At 50.2% G+C, this 24,574-nt stretch overlaps 3 protein-coding genes across 4 annotated transcripts in view; 1 reads left to right on the top strand and 2 right to left on the bottom strand.

Moving 5' to 3' along the window:
* Window positions 1–24,574, bottom strand: part of LOC147091914 (uncharacterized) — a 106,749-nt gene that overhangs the window by 8,554 nt on the left and 73,621 nt on the right. Inside the window, exon 3 of the mRNA XM_085976638.1 lies at window positions 16,355–17,270. Within this exon, the coding sequence (XP_085832764.1) occupies window positions 16,355–17,270 (916 nt within the window). The remainder of the gene's footprint in view (window positions 1–16,354; window positions 17,271–24,574) is intronic.
* The window catches only part of LOC147091915 (uncharacterized), a 290,506-nt gene that overhangs the window by 204,376 nt on the left and 61,556 nt on the right, over window positions 1–24,574 (top strand). The window lies entirely within an intron of this gene.
* Window positions 8,528–24,574, bottom strand: part of LOC147091916 (uncharacterized) — a 49,253-nt gene continuing 33,206 nt past the window's right edge. The window contains exons 2-3 of one of the 2 annotated variants that reach the window (XM_085976935.1): window positions 9,977–10,133; window positions 8,528–9,817 (exon numbers count right to left, since the gene is read on the bottom strand). In XM_085976935.1, coding sequence (XP_085833061.1) covers window positions 8,778–9,817; window positions 9,977–10,040 — 1,104 coding nt within the window. In that variant the 5' untranslated portion in view covers window positions 10,041–10,133 and the 3' untranslated portion in view covers window positions 8,528–8,777. Of the gene's footprint in view, window positions 9,818–9,976; window positions 10,895–24,574 lie in introns of those variants that run through there. The other variant, XM_085976934.1, reaches the window with a different exon arrangement.

Below are 24,574 nucleotides of genomic sequence, written 5' to 3'. Positions count from 1 at the left end.
GATGAGAGGCCGTTTACAGGTTCTGACTGTGGGAAGAGCTTTAAAAGCCCCGGGATCTGAAGGGACACCAGTGCTTCCACACTGTGGAGAGGCCATTCACCTGCTCCATGCGTGGGAAGGGATTCTTGCAGTCCTCCACACTGCTGACACACCAGCTTGTTCACACTGATGAAAGGCCATTTAAATGTTCTCACTGTGGGAAGAGCTTTAAAATCCCCCGGGAGCTCAAGCAACAACAGCGAGTTCACACTGGGGAGAGGCCGTTCACCTGCTTCGTGTGTGGGAAGGGATTCACTCAGTCATCCACCCCGCAGACACACCAGCTTGTTCACACTGACGTGAGACCCTTTAAATGTTCTTACTGTGGGAAGAGCTTTAAAAGGTCCTGGTAGCTGAAGAGACACAACACCTAAACACTGGGGAGAGGCCGTTCACCTGCTCCGTGTGTGGGAAGGGATTCGCTCAGCCCTCCAACCTGCTGATACACCAGCGAGTTCACACTGACGAGAGACCCTTTAAATGTTCTGACTGTGGGAAAAGCTTTAAAAGCCCTGGGGAGCTGAAGAGACACCGGCTCCTACACGCTGGGGAGAGGCCGTTCACCTGATCCGTGTGTGGGAAGGGATTCGCTCGGTCCTCCAACCTGCTGGCCCATCAGCAAGTTCACACTGGAGAGAACCCCTTTAAATGCTCTGGCTGTGGGAAAAGATTTAAAAGCTCCAGGGAGCTGAAGAGACACCGGCTCCTATACACTGGTGAGAGGCCGTTCACCTGCTCCGTGTGGGGGAAGTGATTCACTCATTCATCTCACCTGCTGATACACCAGCGAGTTCACACTGACGAGAGACCCTTTAAATGTTCTGACTGTGGGAAGAGCTTTAAAATCTCGAAGAGCCTTAAGGGACACCAGCGTGTTCACACTGATCATAGAATCTAATAGCACAGAAGGAGGTGATTCGGCCCATCGTGTCTGTGCCGGCTCTTTGAAAGAGCTGTCCAATTTAGTCCCACACCCCAGCTTTATCCCCAGAACTCTGCAAACTAGTCCTCTTCAAGGACATGTCCAATTACTGTTTGAAAGTTCCTGTGGAACCTGATTCCAGCATCCTTTCAGATGGTGCGTTCCAGATCTTAACAACCCTCTGTGTGAAAACAATTCTCCTCATTTCCCTCTAGTTCTTTTAGCAACTATTTTAAAGCTGTGACCTTTGGTTACCGACCCACTTGCCAGAGTGAACAGTTTCTCCCGACTTGCTCGATCAAAACCCCTCATCATTTTGAACCCCTCTATTAGGTCTCCTCTTAACCTTCTCTGCTCTAAGAGGAACAATCCCAGCTTCTCCAATCTCTCCACATAACTGAAGTCCCTCATCCCTGGTACCATCCTGGTCAACCTCCTCTGCACCCTCTCCAAGGCCTTGACATCCTTCCTAAAGTGTGGTGCCCAGAACTGTACACAAGACTCCAGCTGAGGCCAAAACCCTGCAGCTGTACAACACCCTGGTTAGACCACACCTGGAGCACTGTGAGCAGTTCTGGGCACCACACCTTAGGAAGGATATATTGGCCTTGGAGGGAGTGCAGCGTAGGTTTACCAGAATGATGCCCGGACTTCAAGGGTTAAGTTACGAGGAGGGATTACACAAATTAGGGTTGTATTCCCTTGAATTTAGAAGGTTAAGGTGTGATCTGATTGAAGTTTTTAGGATATTAAGGGGAACAGAGGATAGATAGAGAGAATCTATTTCCGCTGGTTGGGGATTCTCGGACTGGGGGCATAGTCTAAAAATTAGAGCCAGACCTTTCAGGAGTGAAATTAGGAAACACTTCTACACACAAAGGGTGGTAGAAGTTTGGAACTCTCTTCCACAAACGGCAATTGATGCGAGATCAATTGTTAATTTTCAATCTGAGATTGATAGGTTTTTGTTACCCAAAGGTATTAAGAGATATGGGCCAAAGGCGGGTGTATGGAGTTAGATTGCAGATCAGCCATGATCACATTGAATGGCAGAACAGGCTCGAGGGACTGAATGGCCTCCTCCTGTCCTATGTTCCTAACTAGTGATTTGTAAAGGTTTAGTGTAACTTCCTTGTTTTTGTATTCAATGGCCCTATTTACAAAGCCAAGTACCCCATATGCTTTCTGAACCGCCTCACCAACTTGCCGTGGCACTTTCAAAGATTTGTGAATATGGACCCCCCAGGTCCCTTTGCTCTGGCACCCCCTCAAAATAGTCCCATTTAGATTATACGGCCTCTCCCTGTTGTTTCTCCCAAAGTGCATCACTTCACACTTATCCTCATTTAATTTCATCTGCCTTGTGTCTGCTCATTTCACAGTCTGTCTCTGTCCTTCTGAAGTCTGCTACTACTATGCTCACTATTTACTACTTTGCCAAGTTTTGTATCATCCGTAAACTTCAAAATTGTACACCTATACCCAATCCAGGTCATTTATATATAACAAGAAAAGCAATGGTCCTAATCCCGACTTCTGGGTGAACCCACTGCATATTTCCCTCCAGTCAGAAAAACATCCCTTAGCACTGCTCACTGTCTCCTATCCCTCAGCCAATTATATACCCAAATTACCATCATCCCTTTAATTTCCTGTGCTTCTATTTTCCGAATAAGTCTCTTATGTGGTACTTTGTCAAATGCCTTTAGAAAGTCCATGTATACAACATTTGCTGCACTACCTTCATCAACCCTCTGTTACTTCATCAAAGAACTCAATCAGGTTCGTCAGACACGATTTACCTTTAACAAATCCATACTGGCTGCCCCTTATTAACCCATGCTTCTCCAAGTGAGAATTAATTTTGACATTGACAATGGTCTCTAGTCGTTCACCCACCACTGACATTAGACTGATTGGCCTGTAGTTACCAGGTTTATCCCTCTCCCCTTTTTTAAACAGGGTGTAACATTTGCAATCCTCCAGTCCTCTGGCACCCCTCCCATATATCTGAGGGAGATTGAAAGATTGTGGTCGGAGCTTCTGCTATCTCCACCCTAGCTTCCCTCAACAACCTAGGATGCATCCCATCCGGACCGGGTGACTTGTTAACTTTGAGTGATGACAACCTATTTAGCACCTCCTTTCTATCCATTTTTATCCAATTTCTCTACTCCCCCCTCCTCTACTGCGACATGAACTTCATCCTCTTCTTTTGCGGAGACAGATGCTAAGTGCTCATTCAGTACCTCAGCCATGCCCTCTGCCTCTGTATGATGTGCTCCTATTTGGTCCCTAATCGGCCCCACCATTCATTTATCTATCCTTTTACTTTTCATATGTTTATAGAAGATTTTTGGGTTCTCTTTTATGTTACCCGCTATTCTTTTCTCATATTCTCTTTGTCCTTATATCCTGTTTCAATTTCCCCTGCACTCTCTGTATTCTCCTGGTTTTTGACTGTATTCTGTACCTGACATTTGTCGTAAACCTCCTTTCTCTGTTTTATTCTAACCTCAATATCCTTTGTCATCGGGAGCTCTAGCTTTGGATGCCCATCTTTCCTCCTTATGGGAATAGGCTTGGTTTGTACCCGAACTATCTCAGCCTTGAAGGCCTGCCATTGGTCATTCACTGTTTTCCTGGACAATCTTTGTTTCCAGTCCACCTGTGCTCGATCCCTTCTCAAATCACTGAAATTGGCTCTCTTCCAGCTGGGTATTTTCACCATTGATTCTTCTTTGTCCCTTTCCATAACTACTTTAAACCCAATGATATTGTGATCACTGTTAACCAGATCCCTCCTGTCCCAGAACCGATGAGAGACCCTTTAAATGTTCTGACTGTGCAAAGAGGTTTCAGAGTTCATCCAACCTGCTGAGTCACCAGCGAGTTCACACAGATCTTCAAAAAAAGGAAGATGTTTTAGAAAGGCTGGCGGCACTAAAAGTTCACAGCCATCTCAGAGTAGTGTCCCTTTAATTACAATCTCGCGGAACAAGAAGAATCGCTGTCCCTTTAACTACCACAAATCCCTGTGTGGAGAAGAGGGGGAGATACAGTCTGTCCCAGTAACTGTCGCAGAACAGAAATAACGACCCTGTCCCATAAGGGCTTGACCCACCCCCACTCCCTGCTTTTCCTCAAGTGTCTCATCCTTAAAATTCTCAGCCTTGTTTTCAAATCCCTCCGTGGTTTCATCCCTCCCTATCTCTGTAATCTCTTCCAGCCTCTACAAACCACCCCCCCGGAGATATTTGCGCTTCTCTAATTCTGCCCTCTTGAGCATCCCCGATTTTAATTGCTCCACCATTGGTGGCCGTGCCTTCAGCTGCCTGGGCCCTAAACCTTTGGAATTCCTTCCCTAAACCTCTCCATCTCTCTACCTCTCTCTCCTTTTTTAAGATGCTCTTTGACCAAGCTTTTGGTCATCTGCCCTAATATCTCATGTGGCTCGGTGTCAAATTTTGTTTTATAACGCTCCTGTGAAGAGCCTTGGGATGTTTTACTACATTAAAGGCACTTTATAAATACAAGTGGTTGCTGTTTCCTGAAACTAATAATAAATTCCCCAGAGGGAAAAAAACTTGTACTTTTACTCCCAAATATTAGAAACTTTGTTCAACAGAAGCACGGGGGTTTATCTGCTTTTATGGATGAAATTAAAAGATCTCTATTGAAACCTGAGCCAGTGTGTTGTGAGCCAAAGAGCCTTGTGTCCAATGAGGGGAATAAAGGCCCACAGCCTCCCCTGGCCCCGGGCCCTGAACAAGGGACTGGAGAAACTCGCTGCCCTGCGGATCAGACAACCAGCCGGCGCTAGTCCCGCCCCTCGGGCTCCCCGATTGGTTGGAGGACCCGCCGCCGGCTCGCTCCTCCAGCCCCGCCCCGCTTGCTCCCTATTGGTCGGAAGCTCACGTCAATCAGGCAGTGGGCCCGGGTCACATGTCCCTCACTGGCTTTACAAAGAAAGCCCCGCGCGGTCGCCGGGCAGAGTTGCAGGTCAGTGGGAGCAGGTTCGGGAGGTTAATAAACTGCGGGTAGGTCACGCCTCAGGGTTTATAAAGTTGGAGAATTGTCTCAGGCCCGAATGAGATCCAGCGGCCGAATGTGTTCCGCCGGATGGTAGCGGTGAGGCTTTTTCTCGTTGACAGGCCCGGGTTACCCACCGCCATCTTGGTGAATGAAAGACAGACCGGTTGTACCTGCAGCAGGGCGCATGCGCGGCCATCTTTGTACAGGAACAGAGAGTGGGCAGGGCTTCAGTGTCCCAGTGACCAGGGGAGACAATCATTGACTCATTGATTTTATTCTCACTCTGCACACAGCAGGTGGAGAACTGAAGGTTTCAGAGTCCCAGTGACCAGGAGAGACAATCATTATCACGTTGATTTTATTCTCACTCTGCACACAGCAGGTGGAGAACTGAACCCAACCAGAGTAGAGGGAGGGGGAAAACTGGGAGTGGAGGAAAGAAATGTTGGAGATGGTGCGATGGGTTTGGATTTCAGCACAGGGAGCAGGGAGAGTGTGTGGGATGGGGATTTACAGCTTTGGGGTTAAAGTGTTATTTTGGTCATATTTCTATATTTGCCATTTTCTGCTCACAGGGCAATCACAGTGCACTGACCAACACCTCAGCTTGTCAGAATAGGGCAGGTGGAACCGAGCCAGAGGCAGCTCTGGGACTTCATCTTCTGAGCATTGGGTTGGGAAACAAGAATTCCATTGTTTATTGGACCCTGGTGAGCACTGACCCCCCCTCCCACAATTTTAATATTTTGATGCATCTGTCTATTTATATGCTAGGAATGTTTTAATTGCTTTCACAGCAAAATGCATTTATTATTAAACCTCCACAGAAGCAACTGTGGTAACAATTGAATAAAACTCAGAGAGTTGTCGGGATCTGGAACGCTCGACGTGAAAAGGTCATGAGCTGATTCCATCAATGATTTTAAAAGGGAGTTGGGCGGGTACTTGAGGATGTGGATCTTACAGGGTTACGGACAACAAGCAGGGATGTGGGACTAAGCACGAGTGCTCTTTCTAAGAGACAGCACAGGCACGATGGGCCGAATGGCCTCCTTCGTGCTGTACTTTTCAATGATTCTATGAAAACTAACAGAACCAAACAAAGAACTGATCTTCCTTGGTTATTGATCATTTCACTAAATTTCAACAGAGTTCTCTAGACACCAACAACAACTTACCTTTAAATAGAGCTTTTAAAACATCTCAAGGCACTTTACAGTAGGGTAATAAGACAATAATCGACACACATACTTTGTTTGTGGTCCAGTGCACTGACACAAAGTTCCTTCACAACTGTAACAATTTTATTGCAGTTGCTGTGAAGGCTGCGCTCGCTCTGCTCGTACACCTGGTCTCCAAAGGAGGCAAAACAGGACTAATGCTGCCGAGCTCAGCTCTTTTTGATCAGAAAATATCAACTGTTTCGCCTCACCAGGAAATTCACAAAAGAGGCAGCAGTGCTCATTGGCTGCCCAGGGAAGTCCTATTTAGATTAAACTCCTTCACCCAGAGGGTGCTGAGAATGTGGAACTTGCTGCCACAGGGAGTGGTTGAGGCGAAGAGCATGGATGTATTTAAGGGGAAGCTGGATAAACACATGGGAGAAAGGAATAGAAGGAGATGCTGATAGGGTGAGATGAAGAGAGATGGGAGGAGGCTCGTGTGGAGCATAAAGACCACATGGACCAGTTGGGCCGATTGGCCTGTTTCTGTGCTGTACAATCTGTGTAATTCTATGTACTAAGAGAGGAATGTTCCATAGAAACTAGGGGCTAGATTTTCAGTTGCTAGCGCCAACAGTTAGCGCCTTAAGAGAAGTGATTTTCAGGCGCTATGTGTGTAGCGCCCGTGCGCAGCGCAGTTTGCACCCCGCCCCAAATTAAGTTGCCTGTTAGCGCCGGCGCAAAGTTTAGCGCCCGCCCGGATGCGCGCGCAGACAATGACGTCACATCCTCGTGCAACGCCCTTTGGCCGCCCCAATTCCAAACTTCAGTCGGACCGCCCCATTGTGTGGCTGGCGGCCGGAGCGTTTGGAAAAAGGAACGCAACACAACCAGCGCGGGCCCCGGGGGGCGCAAATTAAAGGGGACGTACTCTCCAGTATAAAGGCCAGCCTTTTTTCAGAAAACACTCTTGTGCAACGCATTTCTGGAGACACAACAAGGAGGATAGCTAACTGGTTTCAAGCAGCAAGAGCTCAGGTATTTTTGGACTCAGGCCAGAGCGCTGCAAGTGGCCTTTTGGAAATTTGAGTGTTTGCCAGGATTTGATGGGGGTTGCATGGGGTGCCAACGCGGAGCTGCAGCTCCATGTCCGTAGGGCTCGCAGACGCATTGTGAGAGGGGCAGCCCTGGCTAGAGGCAGAGGGGGCTACAGGTGTCGGCCACGTAGGCCTTACCCAGTCAGGCTATACCGCCAGCAGCGCTCCTACCTAAACATGAGTGCCGCGCGATGTGTTAAAAGGCTCCGATTCCGAAAGGAGGTGATTGCAGAGATCTGCCACCTGCTTCGCCGAGATCTGCGGCCAAAGCTCAGGTGCAGGACGTCTCTGTCGGTGGAAGTGAAGGTGACGGTGGCATTGAACTTCTATGCCACCGGCTCCTTCCAATACGCTGCTGGGGACATAGCAAACATCTCCCAGTACGGCGCGCATCGCTGCATCCGCCAGGTGACCGAAGCACTGTTCAGAAGGAGAAGCCAATTCATCTCCTTCCCCATGGCCCTGGAGAGCCAGCATCAGCGCGTATTGGGATTTTCCAGACTCGGGGAATTCCCCTTGGTGCAGGGCGCCATTGACTGTACGCATGTGGCTTTGCGGGCCCCTCTGGAGCATGGCGAGCAGTATCGCAACAGGAAGGGCTACCATTCTCTGAATGTGCAGCTGGTGTGTGACCACAAGCAGCGCATCATGGCAGTCAATGCCAGCTTCCCAGGCAGCAGCCACGATGCCTTTATCCTGCGGCAGAGTACTGTGCATGACATGTTCCAGGCACAGCCTCCCCCAAGAGGATGGCTACTCGGGGACAAAGGCTATCCTTTGTGCACCTGGCTCATGACCCCGCTCCGCGCACCCAGGACCGCTGCTGAAGAGGCCTACAACGAGAGCCATCAAACCACCCGCAACATCATCGAGCAAACTATTGGGGTCCTCAAGCAGCGGTTCCGCTGCCTTGATCGCTCCGGAGGAGCTCTCCAGTATTCGCCGGACCGGGTCTCCCAATTTGTGGTGGTTTGCTGCATGCTACACAACCTGGCTATCCGCAGGACTCAGGCACTGCCACCTGACGTTGGACCAGCACCTCAGGAGGAGGAGCAGGAGGAGCATGAGGAGGAGGAGGAGGAGCAGGAGTACGTTCCCAGGAGGGAGCGACCAGGGCCAAGGGCCGCACGACGCCACCTTATTACACGGTACTTCTAAGCCCCCTGTCAGGGAATGGCCAGGGGCCATGAGGGAAGATGAATGCAGCCGCTCCGCAAGCCCTCAGCCGGCGAAGCCAACAAACACTAAGAAGAACAACCATGGAGACTGCATGAATAAAGATAATTATTTATTACACAAAAATGAAAAGCCCTTCCCACATGAATCCCCAAAAACAATAAATGGGCCCCACAAAAAGCCCAACAAACGACTCACTCCCACAAACTGGGGAGGAGTCACTCCACCTTTCTTCAAACCGGGCCTCAACGTCGGCCTAACGCAAAAAATAAGCCCTCCAACAACACAACCATGGGCAAAATAAAGATGGCCACCGCCATATAAAAGGAAAGCTGCCCACACCCTCTACTGAGTGGCCCGAGAGGGCGAGACCTTGCCCAGCCTTTTGACTCCCCTGCCCGGCCTGCTGCTCCTTCGCAAGCTCTGCCCAGTGGCTGCTGCGAGGCTGGGGGAAGGCGCCTGAGGCTCAGATGCCCTTCCGCCAGATGCCGCTGGGGGGCGGCCTACACGGCGTTTGGCCCTCGAGGGGCCGTCTGCTGAGTGGCGCACCTGAGCCTGGCCACCATCAGCTGCAGCCGCTTGCCCTTGACGCCCCAGTGGGGGAATGGCGGCGACAGATGGCGCAATGTGGGCCAGCTGGTGTCTGGGATGCGCTGGCTGGTGCTGTGGTGCGGTGGCACTCGTCCGGGCCCGCACTGCAGGATCCGCAACAATCAGCCGAGGGGCGGCTTGCTGGGATGGTCCAGCGCGGCGGCTGCGCTGGCGATGCCTGCCTGAGACAGCGCGTGTGGCAGCAGTGAGTGCCCCTGTTGTCCTGGTGTGCGCCCGCATCACATCCGCCAGGGTCTTGACGGCATCAGTCAGCATGCCGCCACTCGCGGCAGTTGCTGCCCCGAACTCGCGCACACTGGTCGCCAGCGACTCGATGGCCTCAGGCATGCGCCCCACCACGCTCATGAGCTCCGTGTGGCGCCGGTCCAAATCCTCGGCCATCTTATCCAGCTTCCGCACCTCCTCCGAGGTGAAGGTGTCCGGACTGGAGTCGCGACTCTCCCGCTGGGGAGGAGGGGGCCGAACTAGGGGACCCTTGTCACGTTGGTGGCGGCGAGTGTGCCGATCAGCAGCACTCCCCTCTGATCCTTCCCCCCTTTGGGGGGAAGGCCGCGGGCCACGCGCACGGCTCCTGGGTGGCTGGACGCCACTGGTCCCAGAAGCTGCATTGCCCTGCGACAGTTCCTCCAGGCACTCGTCCAGTGAGGAGGTGTCAAGCATTTCCTCCTCTCCTGTGGGACGTGACTGTTCCCCCGATGGTCCGGCTTGCTCCTCCTCCTCCTCCTGCTCAGAGGTGCTGTCACTGGCAGCTTCAGGGTCCTGGTCGTCACCAGCTGAAAGCAGAAATGCACAAGAGTAGCTTCAGAGTGAGGAGACGGCGTCAGCGAGGGAGTTAGGACTGGTGGCATTCAGCGCATTGGTGGGACAGTGGCAAAGGAGGTAGCTCGGATGGGCCAGTGCGACGCGAGAGGGCCAAAAGGTGAGCTCCTTACCATTGCCGGGCAGTGGAGGGTCGGCTACTCCGCACGCTGTGGGGACGATCACACGGGCTCCCATGAGCACACACACGTGCTCCTCCAGCCGAGTGAGCTTCTGCAGCTTGGCGCGGCCACCCCTGGCATGGGCCTGGCGATTAAAGGCTACTTTAGCCTGCAAGAAAAAGGACGGGCTGTAAGTGCGCAGTGTAGCCCTGATGTAGTGTGCACTGCCTCCCATGGTGGAATAGCTTGGCCAGAGTGAAGCCCTGATGTAGTGTGCACAGCCTCCCATGGTGGAATAGCTTGGCCAGAATGAAGCCCTAATGTAGCGCCTCACCTCCAAAGCTGTGACCATTATGTCCAGATCACCCTCTGAGAAGCGCAGGGCATGCTGACGGGCCTTCTCTGGCGTTGCCATGACTCCCTGGGGCTGAGCAGCAGTGTTGAGGCCTCTTTGCAAGGCTGCAGTGTGCAGGGCGTGGCAGCAGACCAATTCGTCCCTTCCCCCTTTAAGAGCTGGTCGGCGCCACGGGGTCTGCTGTCAGTCCAAAAATGACCGCACCCACGCTGCGCCCCGCCTGGGCGCTATCCTTCTGGACCGCCGGCATAGCACCTAAAGATAGTAGTGGAACGCCTCTTTTAGCGCTCCACCAACCTCTTAGGGCGAAGCCACTGAATTTCCGGCAACGGGGCGCTACTTTGGGGCGGGCGCTAACTTCGGGTGGGCGCTAAGGTTAGCGCCCCAAAACTGCCTATACTGAAAATCTAGCCCTCGAATTATCTGTTCCGAATTTAATCCTGAACTTACAGTGATGTCTTTTGTAAACTGCTTTTACAGGGAATATCATCGGCCTTTGAATGTGGAAGGAGAAATGTTTGCCTGTTCTGTCTGTGGATAAAGATTTCAAAGATCGGTGTGACTGGAAAAGCACTGAGACACACACACCCGAGTGAGAGTGTTCCAGTGCACTGACTGTGGAAAGAGCTTTAACCAGTTACACAGTCTGAAAAAACATCGCACCGTTCACAGCGGGGAGAAACCGTACACGTGTTGTGTGCGTGGATGAGGCTTCAACTGATTGTCCAACCTGGAGAGACACAAGGACACCCACACCACGGAGAAACTGTGGGAATGTGGGGACTGTGGGAAGGGATTTAGCTCCCCGTCCCAGCTGGAAACTCATCGATGCAGTCACACCGGGGAGAGGCTGTTCACCTGCTCCAAGTGTGGGAAGGGATTTAGTCAGTCATCCCACCTTCTGACACACCAGCGACTTCACACTGAGGAGAGACCATTCAGTTGCTCTCACTGTGGGAAGAGGTTCAGGCAGTCATCTCACCTCATTGAGCACCAGTGCATTCACACTGGGGAGAGGCCATTCACCTGCCCCGTGTGTGAGAAGGGATTCACTAATTCCTCTGACCTTCTGAGACAACAGCGCATTCACACTGGGGAGAAGCCATTCACATGCTCCGTGTGTGGGAAGGGATTCAATCAGTCATCCAACCTGCTGACACACCAGCGAGCTCACACTGGGGTGAGGCCGTTCACCTTCTCCATGTGTGGGAAGGGATTCACTCATTCATCCAACCTGCTGACACACCAGCGAGTTCACACCGTGGAGAGGCCGTTCACCTGCTCAGTATGTGAGAAGGGATTCAATCAGTCATGCAACCTGCTGAGACACCAGCAAGTTCACAAGTGACTGCAGAGGTTCGATTCTGCTGTTAATCACATCCAGGACTGAACCATGTTCATTCTGACAGTTGGGGTTTGTTTCTGCTGATGTTAATAACCCCTATAACTGGGCTGGATTTTAATATTCTGGATATATAGCTGATTGAGTTGTCAGGCTGCAGTGTCCCTTTAAGTACTGCTGTCTGATCTTTCCCCTTAATTTCTGATGAGTGTTCCTGAAATATTTTACAATAAAATTATGAACTTATACTTCAATCGTATATTAATCTTTGCTATAAAATCTACAATTCATTGTCTGAAAGATTCCATTGATTATCATCTCCAATTAGAAAGTGCTGATTAATCCTCGCTGACAACTCTTACTCACTTGCACATTACACACAGTGGCACCTCCATTATCCACCAGAAAGAAGGGGAATGGGAATTGGTGGAGAATCGAGAGTCCCCAAATGTTGCCCCTGCCATCTGGTACAGCAATCCCCTCGGCACGGGAATAGAGACAAGTCCAGTTATAGTGACGGGATGAGTTAAAGTTATTTACTCAGACGGGCGGAAGGTGGGAAGTGGTGTTCCACGGGGATTGGTGCTGGGACCACTGTTGTTCACCATTTACATGAATGATTTGGGCTTGGGAATCAGAAGTACAATTTCAAAATTTGCTGATGACACTAAATTGGGGGGTGCAGTTAATACTGAGGAAGACTGCGATAGCATCCTTGTAGAATTATTCAGTTGTGTTCAGTAAATAGCACCATCTGTAATTTGCTTTGACTGATCACATCACTATATAGTTATGTGAAAAACAGAAATCATTAAAAGCTCCCAATTTCAGAATTGTTAGATTCAAACTCAACTTCTTCCAAGTACAATCTAACATTTCCAAAATTGTAATGGATGTAGGTGAGATATTAGGACTGTTGTCTAACACAATCCAAACACAGTGACACACAGACGGATGGGCAGGTGCAGCTTCACACCGAATCCTTTCAAGCCTCAGTAAAAAGTGGCAGACTGGCAATCCATTGTTCACTAATGGAGTTGTGATCTTTGTAAATTAAGAAATGGAAATGTGTCAAAGAGTTGATTAACAGAGTGGGGCATCATCTTCCTTTGATTTCTATTTCTGACACCAGGCAACAGAAAAAGGTCATTACAACACGACATAGACTCTTCAGGTGTGAGACATCAGACTTCAGAACAACATGTCTGCCAGCTCAGCCACAAACCTCAGTACAATCAACCTTTCAGCAGCTGCAGCCCTGATTAAAGAACTAGTAGTTTAACATGTCTAATAGAGCTTTTGTATCAAAATAGAAGAAATGTATTTGTGACACACACACAATTAATAATTAAATCAAAATGTGATTGTGAGGATCGATTTTCGCCTCTTGATACCTTCCGTGTCCAGCGGTCGAGGAAGGTATCAAGTGAACCGGTGGACACCGCCTGCTCCCTCTCCAGGGCCACCAGGGCAGGGACAAGACCATGGGAGAGAGGCAGGCAGCCAGAGTGACCCCATGGGCCCCACCCATCCTGGGCCTACAAATTGCTGTTTTCGCCAGGCCCAAGAGCAGGTCCAGGAGAAGATCCTCCCACTTACCCACCACCACTCCGCACCGGGCGGCCAAAGATTAGGAGCGTGGGGCTAAATTGTAACCAAGAGTTGAGGAGCAGCCCCTTCAGGTAACTATCCAGGGGCTGTAACCTCTCACACTGAATATGTACACGGCCCATGGACTCCTCTCGGCCACAGAAACCACATCTGGCCTTGGAGTCCAGAAAGGAGCTAAAAACTGTTGCACACGACAGCTCCCTGCAACAGTCTCCACCCCAGATCCCCAATGGTGCTGGGAAGGACTCCCGCATAGAGAGCACTCCATTGGGGACCCTCGCCTCTGTCAGACAGCAAGATGACCTGTCAGTCTGATTGAGATTGGGCAATAAACAAAATTAATCAATAAATGACACAGAAACCTAAGTCCCCGGGTCCTCAGCCCTGGTGTGAAGTACGCTGGCCACCAATTTTCCGCTACTAACTCGCACCTCAGGCCCCGCCCAGTCTGGTTTAATTACTAAATGTTTTCTAACTCGGGTTCAGGCCTGTCATTCTGAGGGAAACAAGGCCTCATTTATTGGTGTGTCCCACCCGAGCGGCTGTTAATGGCTTTAATAAACTGGCAGCAAGGTTTTTTTTAAAAGGTGGGAAGAGGTGAAAAACGCAACTAGCGATGCCTCAAAACTCACGGACAGAGAAATCCACTTCATCAGCGCCCCTGCCACAGGACTCAATATTCACCCCCTCCACCACTGGTGCACTGTGTCTGCAGTATGTACGGTCTACAAGATGACCATGGTCAGGCCGTGTGGAGTCAAGGGCCAGGCAGCAGAATGGATGGAAAGATCACAACAAACTTCCCTTAACTCCAACCCTCTGATTTCTGATTTGTAGCCAGCTTTCCATCCATTCTGCTGCCTGGCCCTTCCCTCCACACAGCCTGACCTTGGTCATCTTGTCGATCTTACATACTGTTATGGATAGCAAGCTGGTCACAAAATAGAAAAGAGAGAGTAGGGGTTAAGAATAGCTACTCAGACTGGCAAAAGGTGGGAAGTGGTGTTCCACAGGAATCGGCGCTGGGATCACTATTGTTCACCATTTACATAAACGATTTGGACGCGTGAATCAGAAGAACAATTTCAAAGTTTGTCGATAACACCAAATTGGGAGGTAGAGTTAATACTGAGGAAGACAAAATGCAAGAAGACATTAATACATTTCAGAATGGGCATGTAATTGGCAAATGAATTTCACTGTAGATAAATTTGAGGTGCTGTGCTAATGAATTTCACTATAGATCTGTGTGAGGTGGTGTGTTAATGAATTTCATTGTAGATCAGTGTGAGGTGTTGTGTTAATGAATTTCACTATCGATCAGTGTGAGGTGGTGTGTTAATGAATTTCACTATAGATCAGTATGATGTGGTGTGTTAATGAATTTCACTGCAGATCAGTGTGAGGTGTGTTAATGAATTTCACTATAGATCAGTGTGAGGTGGTGTGTTAATGAATTTCACTATAGATCAGTGTGATGTGGTGTGTTAATGAATTTCACTGTAGATCAGTGTGAGGTGGTGTGTTAATGAATGTCACGATAGATCAGTGTGAGGTGGTGTGTTAATGAATGTCACTATGGATCAGTGTGAGGCAGTGTGTTAATGAATTTCACTGCAGATCAGTGTGAGCGGATGTGTTAATGAATTTCACTGTAGATCAGTGTGAGGTGGTGTGTTAATGAATGCACTATAGATCAGTGTGAGGTGGTGTGTTAATGAATTTCACTATGGATCAGTGTGAGGCGGTGTGTTAATGAATTTCACTGCAGATCAGTGTGAGCGGGTGTGTTAATGAATTTCACTATAGGTCAGTGTGAGGTGGTGTGTTTTGGTGGGAAGAATAAGGAGGCCACTCACTACTTGGACAAGAGGGTGAAATTGGGTCGCTTTGTGCTTCCCGCGATATTCAGTGGGAGGTTAGCGGTGTAGCCGGTACTGCACCGCCGGCAATGACATCATCGCCAAGCGCAGCACCCTGGCTGCAACCTTGGGTTACGACCCCTGACCTATCACCGGACGATATGTCCGACAGGGTCAGGGGTCATTTCTGCAGCCGCGGCGATGCCACTTAAAGGGCAGGTGTCGGGCGGCAACTTTTTATTTTGGCCGACTGCCAGCACCTGCCCCCTTCCCCTTTCTTCTTCGGGGTGTCGGCCACAATCGCACAGCCCGGCGCTCCTCTTGATCTGACACCCCACTCCCCGGTGGTCCAGCAGGGCCCAGGTGTGCGCAGTGCTGCACCCTTCCCCTTTAATCAGGGAGGGAGGTCTGCTATGGCATGGTGCTACATGCCGACAGGCATGGCGCTGTGACATGAAGCACCGTGAAATTCACTGGTAGCGCCTCAAGCGGGAGGGGAGCACTTCCAGTAGCGCCCTGCCTCCTGCCTGGGGCGCTACCACTGAATTTAATGCACAGGGGTGCTAACTTTTTCAGGGCGCTAAAATTAGCCCCAGTGACGTTAGCGACCCAAAGGGGGCATCACCGAATTTCCCCCTAAGAGTCTAAATGGGCTGGAGGAGCAGAGGGATCCAGGGATACAGATACACAAATCACTAAAAGTAGCAACACAGGTTAATAAGGCCATTAAAATAAAAGCACTGGGGTACATTCCTAAAGGAACATTCTGTTCCGTGCCTAGGAGCTCTGAACCATGGCAGAGTGTAGCTGGGACACGTTTCTCACACGCCTCGAGATTAACCCACACGGCAACTTTGCTGTCAGTGCAGAGAGACAAGAAAAACCAAAGTGCCGTTTGCCCCTCTCAGTGTGGCCCTGAAGGACTGTGTCCAGGCTGGAGTTCTGTTCCCACCACACGATCCTCCCCTAGATTGTCCATTGAGCCCCAGCCAGGTGATGCTAAACACTCAGGTGGGAAAGAAGAAAATCTACAATAATGTGTTTAAAACAAAGCTGGTTTATTTGACATCTATCCAGAATATTAAACTCCAGCCCAGTTACAGGGGTTATTAACATCAGCAGAAACAAACCCCAACTGTCAGAATGAACATGGTTCAGTCCTGGATGTGATTAACAGCAGCAATAACAGCAGAGTCCAACCCCTGCAGTCACTTGTGAACTCGCTGGTGTGTCAGCAGGTTGGATGACTGAGTGAATCCTTTCCCACACTCGGAGCAGGTGAACGGCCTCTCCCCAGTGTGAACTCGCTGGTGATTCAGCAGGTTGGATGAATTAGTGAATCCCTTCCCACACTCAGAGCAGGTGAATGGCCTCTCCCCAGTGTGAACATGCTGATGATTCATCAGGTTGGATGACTGAGTGAATCCCTTCCCACACTCAGAGCAGGTGAACGGTCTCTCCCCAGTGTGAACTCGCTGATGATTCAGCAGGTCAGATGACTGAGTGAATCCCTTCCCACACTCAGAGCAGGTGAACGGCCTCTCCCCAGTGTGAACTCGCTGGTGTGTCAGTAGGTGGGATAACCGAGTGAATCCCTTCCCACACTCAGAGCAGGTGAACGGCCTCTCCCCAGTGTGAATACGCTGGTGTCTCAGTAGGTGGGATGACTGAGTGAATCCCTTCCCACACTCAGTGCAGGTGAACGGCCTCTCTCCAGTGTGAACACGCTGGTGTGTCAGTAGGTGAGATGAATTAGTGAATCCCTTCCCACACTCAGAGCAGGTGAACGGTTTCTCTCCAGTGTGAACTCGCTGGTGATTCAGCAGGCTGGATGAATTAGTGAATCCCTTCCCACACTCAAAGCAGGTGAACGGTCTCTCCCCGGTGTGAACACGCTGGTGTGTCTGAAGGTCAGATGACTGAGTGAATCCCTTCCCACACTCAGAACAGGTGAATGGCCTCTCCCCAGTGTGAACTCGCTGGTGTGTCAGCAGGCTGGATGACTGAGTGAATCCCTTCCCACACTCAGAACAGGTGAATGGCCTCTCCCCGGTGTGAATGCGCTTGTGTCTCGATAGGCCAGAGGGTTGGCTGAAGCCTCGTCCACACACAGAACACGTGTACGGTTTCTCCCCGCTGTGAATGGTGCTTTTTGCTTCCATGTTCAGAGGCCGGTGAGATTCAGATCTGGCGAGTCGAGTGACTCTGTCAGATCTTGAAGTGATGTTTGGTTTGAGCTTACCGTCTGTAAATCCTCCCCTTCCAGTGCCCTGTAAAATTAATATAAAACAGGGAGCGTGAGACAACCCACAGGAAAACAAAGGCAGGTTGTGAAATTGAGCTCAATGAATCTCGTCAATTGTGGGGCCGGCACTAGAAAAAAGTGACCATGAAAACTGGCGGATTTTCATAAAAATCCAACTGGTTCACTGATGTCCTTCAGGAAGGGAATCCGCCACCTGGTCTGGGCCTACACACAACTCTGGTCTCTATGGGAGGAGAGAGAGAGAGAGAGAGAGAGAGAGAGAGGTGGGAGGGGGAGGGGGCGAAGGAAAGGAACTTTATACATCTGCAACTCAACCAGAACTTTGATAGAACCTCCAAAACCCGCAACCTCTACCACCTAGAAGGACAAGGGCAGCTGTTGTATGGGAGCACCATCACATCCAAGTTCCCCTCCAAGTCACACATCATCCTGACTCAGATATATTCATCGTTGCTGGGTCATAATCCTGGAACTCCTTACCGAACAACATTGTGGGAATACCTTCACCACACGGACTGCAGTAGTTCAAGAAGGCGACTCACCACCCCCTTCTCAACGGGAAACTGGGGATTGGCAATATTTGCTGCTCTTGCGAGCTACGCCCACATCCAAAGAATGAATTAAAACAAATCTGTAGATGTAAACTGGATTAAAAGCCTGTACAGAAATACTTGTTCCTAAAAGAATACTCTTTTACATTGTACGGACAGTGTCCATGTAACAACCTAATCTCCCCTAGAATCCACCTCCCTTGACAGTCTCACATTGGAAATTGTTGGGTCCTCCTGGGGTCAGAAGTACTGGGGGTTAAACCCAACACCTTCTCCTCCATCTCCACTCCAGCTCAAACTGAAACATAGAAACATACAAATATAAAAACACAGAAGATAGGAGCAGGAGTAGGCTATTCGGCCCCTCAAGCCTGCTCCGCCATTCAATGCGATCATGGCTGATCATCCAAATTCAGTACCCGGTCCCTTCTTTCTCCCCATATCCCTTGATCCCTTTAGCTTTAAGAAATACATCCAATTCCTTTTTGAATATATTTAATGTATTGGCCTCTACTGCCTTCTCTGGTAGAGAATTCCACAGGTTCACCACTCTCTGGGTGAAGAAATTCCTCCTAATTTCTGTCCTAAATGGCTTACCCCGTATCCTTTGACTGTGACCCCTGGTTCTGGGCTCCCCGACCATCAGGAACATCCTTCCTGCATCTAGTCTGTCCAGTCCTGTCAGAATTTTATAAGTTTCAATGAGATCCCCTCTGATTCTTGTAAACTCCAGCGAGTACAAGCCCAATCGTCCCAATCTCTCCTCATACTTCATTCCTGCCATCCCAGGTATCAGCCTGGTGAATCTTCGTTGAACTCTTACCACGGCAAGAACATCCTCCCTCAGATAAGGCGACCAAAACTGCACACAATACTCAAGATGTGGTCTCACCAAGGCTCTGTACAACTGCAGCAAGCCATCCTTGTTCCTGTACTCAAACCCTCTCGCTACGAAGGCCAACATACCATTTGCCTTCTTAACCGCCTGCTGCACCTGCATGCTTACCTTCAGCAGCTGGTGCACAAGGACACCCAGGTCTCGTTGCACTTCCCCTTCTCCCAATCTATTGCCATTCAGATAATAATCTGCCTTCCTGCTTTTGCCACCAAAGTGGATAACCTCACATTTATCCACGTTATATTGCATCTGCCATTCTTCTGCCCAATCACCCAACCTGTCCAAATCATCCTGTAGTTTCTCAGCATCCTCCTCACAGCACACACGCCCACCCAGCTTTGTGTTGTCTGCAAATTTGGAGATATTACATCTAGTTCCCTTGTCTAGATCATTAATATATATTGTGAATAGCTGGGGTCCAAGGACTGATCCCTGTGGTACCCCACTAGTCACTGCCTGCCACTCGGAAAAAGACCCGTTTATTCCAACTCTTCTGCCTTCTGTCTGCCAACCAGTTCTCTATCCAAGTCAATACATTGCCCCCAATCCCATGTGCCTTAACTTTACATGCTAATCTCTTATGCGGGACCTTATCGAAAGCCTTCTGAAAGTCCAAATACACATCCACTGGTTCACCCTTAACTATTTTACTAGTTACATCCTCAACAATGAAGCAACAAAAAGACCTACACAGGCGGCCAGGGACCTACCTTCCGTCAGCCTGCAATAAAACTCATCCCCACAGCTGCTGACTAATGGCGGCCGCAGCACCCACAATTCCACGCGTCCCAGAAACCGCTCTATCCAACGTGCTGAATTCCCCGCCGAGAGTGCGCACGCTCCCCGGGGCCGCGGGTCATTCTGGGAGCCTGGCTCCTGTCCTTTTCCCGAGTCGGACTCGGTGGAACTGGCTGAAGAAACTGGGAAGGGGCGGCTTTGATAGGGGAGGCGCTGCACCCTGGGTTTACTGGTGCCGGGGCCCTGGCCGCACATCCACCGGGCCCAGCCGCTCTGATTCTGATTACGTTTTTGATGAGCTAACAGAGAGGGTTGATGAGGGCAATGTGGTTAACGTGGTGTCATGGATTTCCAAAAGGCGTTCGACAAGTGCCACATTATAGGCTTACCAGCAAAGTTGAAGCCCATGGAATGAAAGGGACAGTGGCAGCATGGATACGAAATTGGCAAAGTGACAGGAAACAGAGAGTAGTGGTGAACGGTTGTTTTTCGGACTGGAGGAAGGTATACAGTGGTGTTCCCCAGGGGTCGGCACTAGGACCACTGCTTTACTTGATATACATCAATAACTTAGACTCGGGTGTACAGCGCACAATTTCAAAATTTGCAGATGACACAAAACTTGGAAGTAAAGTGAACAGTGAGGAGGATAGTGATAGATTTCAAGAAGACAAAGACAGGCTGGTGGAATGGGCGGACGTGTGGCAGATGAAATTTAACGCAAAAAAGTGCGAAGTGATACATTTTGGTAGGAAGAACCAAGTGAGGCAATATAAACTAAAGGGTACAATTCTAAAGTGTGTGCATGAACAGAGAGACCTGGGGGTATGTGTGCACAAATCGTTGAAGGTGGCAGGGCAGGTTGAGAAAGTGGTTAAAAAAGCATACGGGATCCTGGGCTTAATAAATAGAGGCATAGAGTCCAAAAGCAAGGAGGTTATGATGAACCTTTATAAAACACTGGTTCGGCCTCAACTGGAGTATTGTGTCTAATTCTGGGCCCCGCACTTTAGGAAGGATGTGAAGGCCTTAGAGAGATTGCAGAAAAGCTTTACAAGAATGGTTCCAGTGATAAGGGATGAGGGACTTCAGTTATGTGGATAGACTCGAGAAGCTGGGGTGGTTCTCCTTAGAGCAGAGAAGGTAGAGAGGAGATTTGATAGAGGTGTTGAAAATCATGAGGGGTCTTGACAGTGTAGAAACTGTTCCCACTGGCGGAAGGGTCGAGAACCAGAGGACACAGATTTAAGGTGATTGGCAGAAGAACCAAAGGCGACATGAGGAAAAGCATTTTTATGCAGCGAGTGGTTAGGATCTGGAATGCACTGCCCGAGAGGGTGGTGGAGGCAGATTCAATCACGGCTTTCAAAAGGGAATTACATAGAAACATAGAAGATAGGAGCAGGAGTAGGCCATTCGGCCCCTCGAGCCTGCTCCGCCATTCAATGAGATCATGGCTGATCATCCAAATTCAGTACCCTGTCCCTGCCTTCTCACCATATCCCTTGATCCCTTTAGCCTTAAGAAATATATCTAACTCCTTCTTGAAAATATTTAATGAATTGGCCTCAACTGCCTTCTGTGGCAGAGAATTCCACAGGTTCACCACTCTCTGGGTGAAGAAATTCCTCATCTCTGTCCTAAATGGCTCACCCCTTAGCCTTAGACTGTGACCCCTGGTTCTGGACTCCCCGTCATCGGGAACATCCTTCCTGCATCTAGTCTGTCTAGTCCTGTTAGAATTTTATAAGTTTCAATGAGATCCCCTCTCATTCTTCTAAACTCCAGCAAGTATAAGTCCAATCAACCCAATCTCTCCTTATACATCATTCCTGCAATCCCAGGTATCAGTCTGGTGAATCTTCGCTGCACTCCCTCCATGGTAAGAACATCCTTCCTCAGATAAGGCGACCAAAACTGCACACAGTGCTCCAGGTGTGGTCTCACCAAGGCCCTGTACAACTGCAGCAAGACGTCCTTGCTCCTGTACTCGAATCCTCTCGCTATGAAGGCCAGCATACCATTTCCCTTCTTAACCGCCTGCTGCACCTGCATGCTTACCTTCAGCGACTGGTGCACAAGGACAGCCAGGTCTCGTTGCACTTCCCCTTCTCCCAATCTGTTACCGTTCAGATAATAATCTACCTTCTTGTTTTTGCCACCAAAGTAGATTCAGAACAGATCCAGCAGCTCAAAATTAGGCATCCATGAGGTGCTGTGGGCCATCAGCAGCAGCCCGCATGGGCTCCAGAATCAATGTTGAGGACTCCCAGGGCCACTCCTTTCCGGACTGTACATCACTGTGCCACCACCCCTGGTGGGTTTGTCCTGCTGGTGGGATACAACATTCCTAGAGATGGTGATGGAGGAATTTGGGACATTGGCTGAAGTGCAGAGGGAGCTTTACTCTGTATGTAACCCATGGGAGTGTTTGATGTGGCAGTGCAGAGGGAGCTTTACTCTGTATCTAACCCGTGCTGTACCTGCCCTGGGAGTGTTTGATGGGACAGTGTAGAGGGAGCTTTACTCTGTATTAACCCGTGCTGTATCTGCCCTGGGAGTGTTTGATGGGACAGTGTAGAGGGAGCTTTACTCTGTATCTAACCTGTGCTGTACCTGCCCTGGGAGTGTTTGATGGGACAGTGCAGAGGGAGCTTTACTCTGTATCTGACCAAGCTGTACCTGCCCTGGGAGTGTTTGATGGGTCAGTGCAGAGGGAGCTTTACTCTGTATCTAACCCGTGCTGTACCTGCCCTGGGAGTGTTTGATGGGTCAGTGTAGAGTGAGCTTTACTCTGTATCTAACCCATGCTGTACCTGCCCTGGGAGTGTTTGATGGGACGGTGCAGAGGGAACTTTACTCTGTATCTAACCCGTGCTGTACCTGCCCTGGGAGTGTTTGATGGGACGGTGTAGAGTGAGCTTTACTCTGTATCTAACCCGTGCTGTACCTGCCCTGGGAGTGTTTGATGGGACGGTGCAGAGGGAGCTTTACTCTGTATCTAACCAGTGCTGTACCTGCCCTGGGAGTGCTTGATGGGACGATGCAGAGGGAACTTTACTTTGTATCTAACCCGTGCTGTACCTGCCCTGGGAGTGTTTGATGGGACGGTGCAGAGGGAACTTTACTCTGTATCTAACCCGTGCTGTACCTGCCCTGGGAGTGTTTGATGGGACAGTGTAGAGGGAGCTTTACTCTGTATCTAACCCGTGCTGTACCTGCCCTGGGAGTGTTTGATGGGACAGTGCAGAGGGAGCTTTACTCTGTATCTAACCCGTGCTGTACCTGCCCTGGGAGTGTTTGATGGGACAGTGTAGAGGGAGCTTTACTCTGTATCTAACCCGTGCTGTACCTGCCCTGGGAGTGTTTGATGGTGACAGTGCAGAGGGAGCTTTACTCTGTATCTAACCCCGTGCTGTACCTGCCCTGGGAATGTGTGATGGGACAGTGCAGAGGGAGCTTTACTCTGTATCTAACCCCGTGCTGTACCTGCCCTGGGAGTGTTTGATGGGACAGTGTAGAGGGAGCTTTACTATGTATCTAACCCGTGCTGTACCTGCCCTGGGAGTGTTTGATGGGACAGTGTAGAGGGAGCTTTACTCTGTATCTAACCATGTGCTGTACCTGCCCTGGGAGTGTTTGATGGGGACAGTGTAGAGGGAGGTTTACTCTGTGTGGTAAACCACTGTTTGTATTCCACTGTGTACATACCTGTACATGCCTCGGCTGACTCCTCCCACGAATCCAGGTATAAAGGTGACTGCTCCACAGCCCCTTTGTATTCTGGACCGGTCGACCACTCGAGGCACACCTTCATTCACTTGTTAATAAAAGCCTGTTAATTAGTCGCTTAATCTCAGTCTTTTGAGTTATTGATAGTGCATCAATTTTATTAACAAGATTTTTATAATGGAGAAGATCCTCACACCAGCATGCCTGGACTTAGATCATCAGGAGGCGGACTCATCCACCAAGTTTACTCACTGGCTTAGGTGTTTCGAAAAATTCCTGACATCCTCCGCTGCAATCAAATCGGACGAGGACAAACTGGATGTCCTGACCTCCAAAGTGAACCACCGAGTGTACTCGGTCATCCAAGACGCGACCTCGTAGGCGGATGCTATCAAGCTCCTCAAGGACCAGTACACGCGCCCAGTGAACGAAGTGTACGCCAGGCACCTTCTGGGGAGTCGTAAACAACAACCTGGGGAATCGACCGAGGAATACCTTCAGGAAATGTCTGTGCTTAGCCGGGCCTGTGGTTGTAAGGATGTAAAGGCCGCCGTGTACACAGAGGAACTTATCCGGGATGCTTTTGTAGCGGGCCACAGGTCCAATTACACCCGACAGCAACTGTTGGAGCAGAGTGACCTCGACCTCAACAAGGCCTCTGAACTCGCACTATCATTGGACGCCTACTCCTCTGCACCGTGGACGCCGCGGGGAACGACAGCCTGGGACACTGTAGGACCATCTCATAGCACCGTGCCACCCCAGCCACATCCCAGCAACGGCCCAACTACCGCAGCAGTGTCCCAAGGCCAGACAGCAGTGCCCCAAGGCCAGAAATGCTACTTCTGTGGCCAGGCCAAACACCCCAGAGCGCGCTGCCCAGCGAAAAATGCGATCTGCTCGGGCTGTGGGAAGAAGGGACACTACGTCAGCGTCTGCAGGGCCAAAGCCACCCCGAACCCCAGCAGCGCCGCGTGCGGGCCGCCATCTTTGGCCTCCCCAGCCATGTGCGAACCACCGGAACAGCAGCCATTTTGGACGACTCCAGCCACATGGGGATCATGGACGCCGCCATCTTGGACGACAGCCGGGACACAGCAGGCCCCCAACACCGCCTCATCTGATACCCGCAGCGACACACCGACCCCTACGCTGGCCTCCGTTACACTGGACCAAGCGAGACCGCACCAGCTGGCCAGTTCCACAATGGACATTAAGGTAAATGGTCACGAAACAATCTGCCTTTTTGACTCTG

Source organism: Somniosus microcephalus, unplaced genomic scaffold (assembly GCF_052327205.1).
Source record: "Somniosus microcephalus isolate GS21.2 unplaced genomic scaffold, FLI_Smic_1.0 unresolved_chr3, whole genome shotgun sequence".
In the NCBI taxonomy this organism is placed as follows: Eukaryota; Metazoa; Chordata; class Chondrichthyes; order Squaliformes; family Somniosidae; genus Somniosus; species Somniosus microcephalus.
The sequence above is the reverse complement of the archived record's forward strand: the minus strand, read 5'-3'. Positions and strand labels throughout refer to the sequence as shown.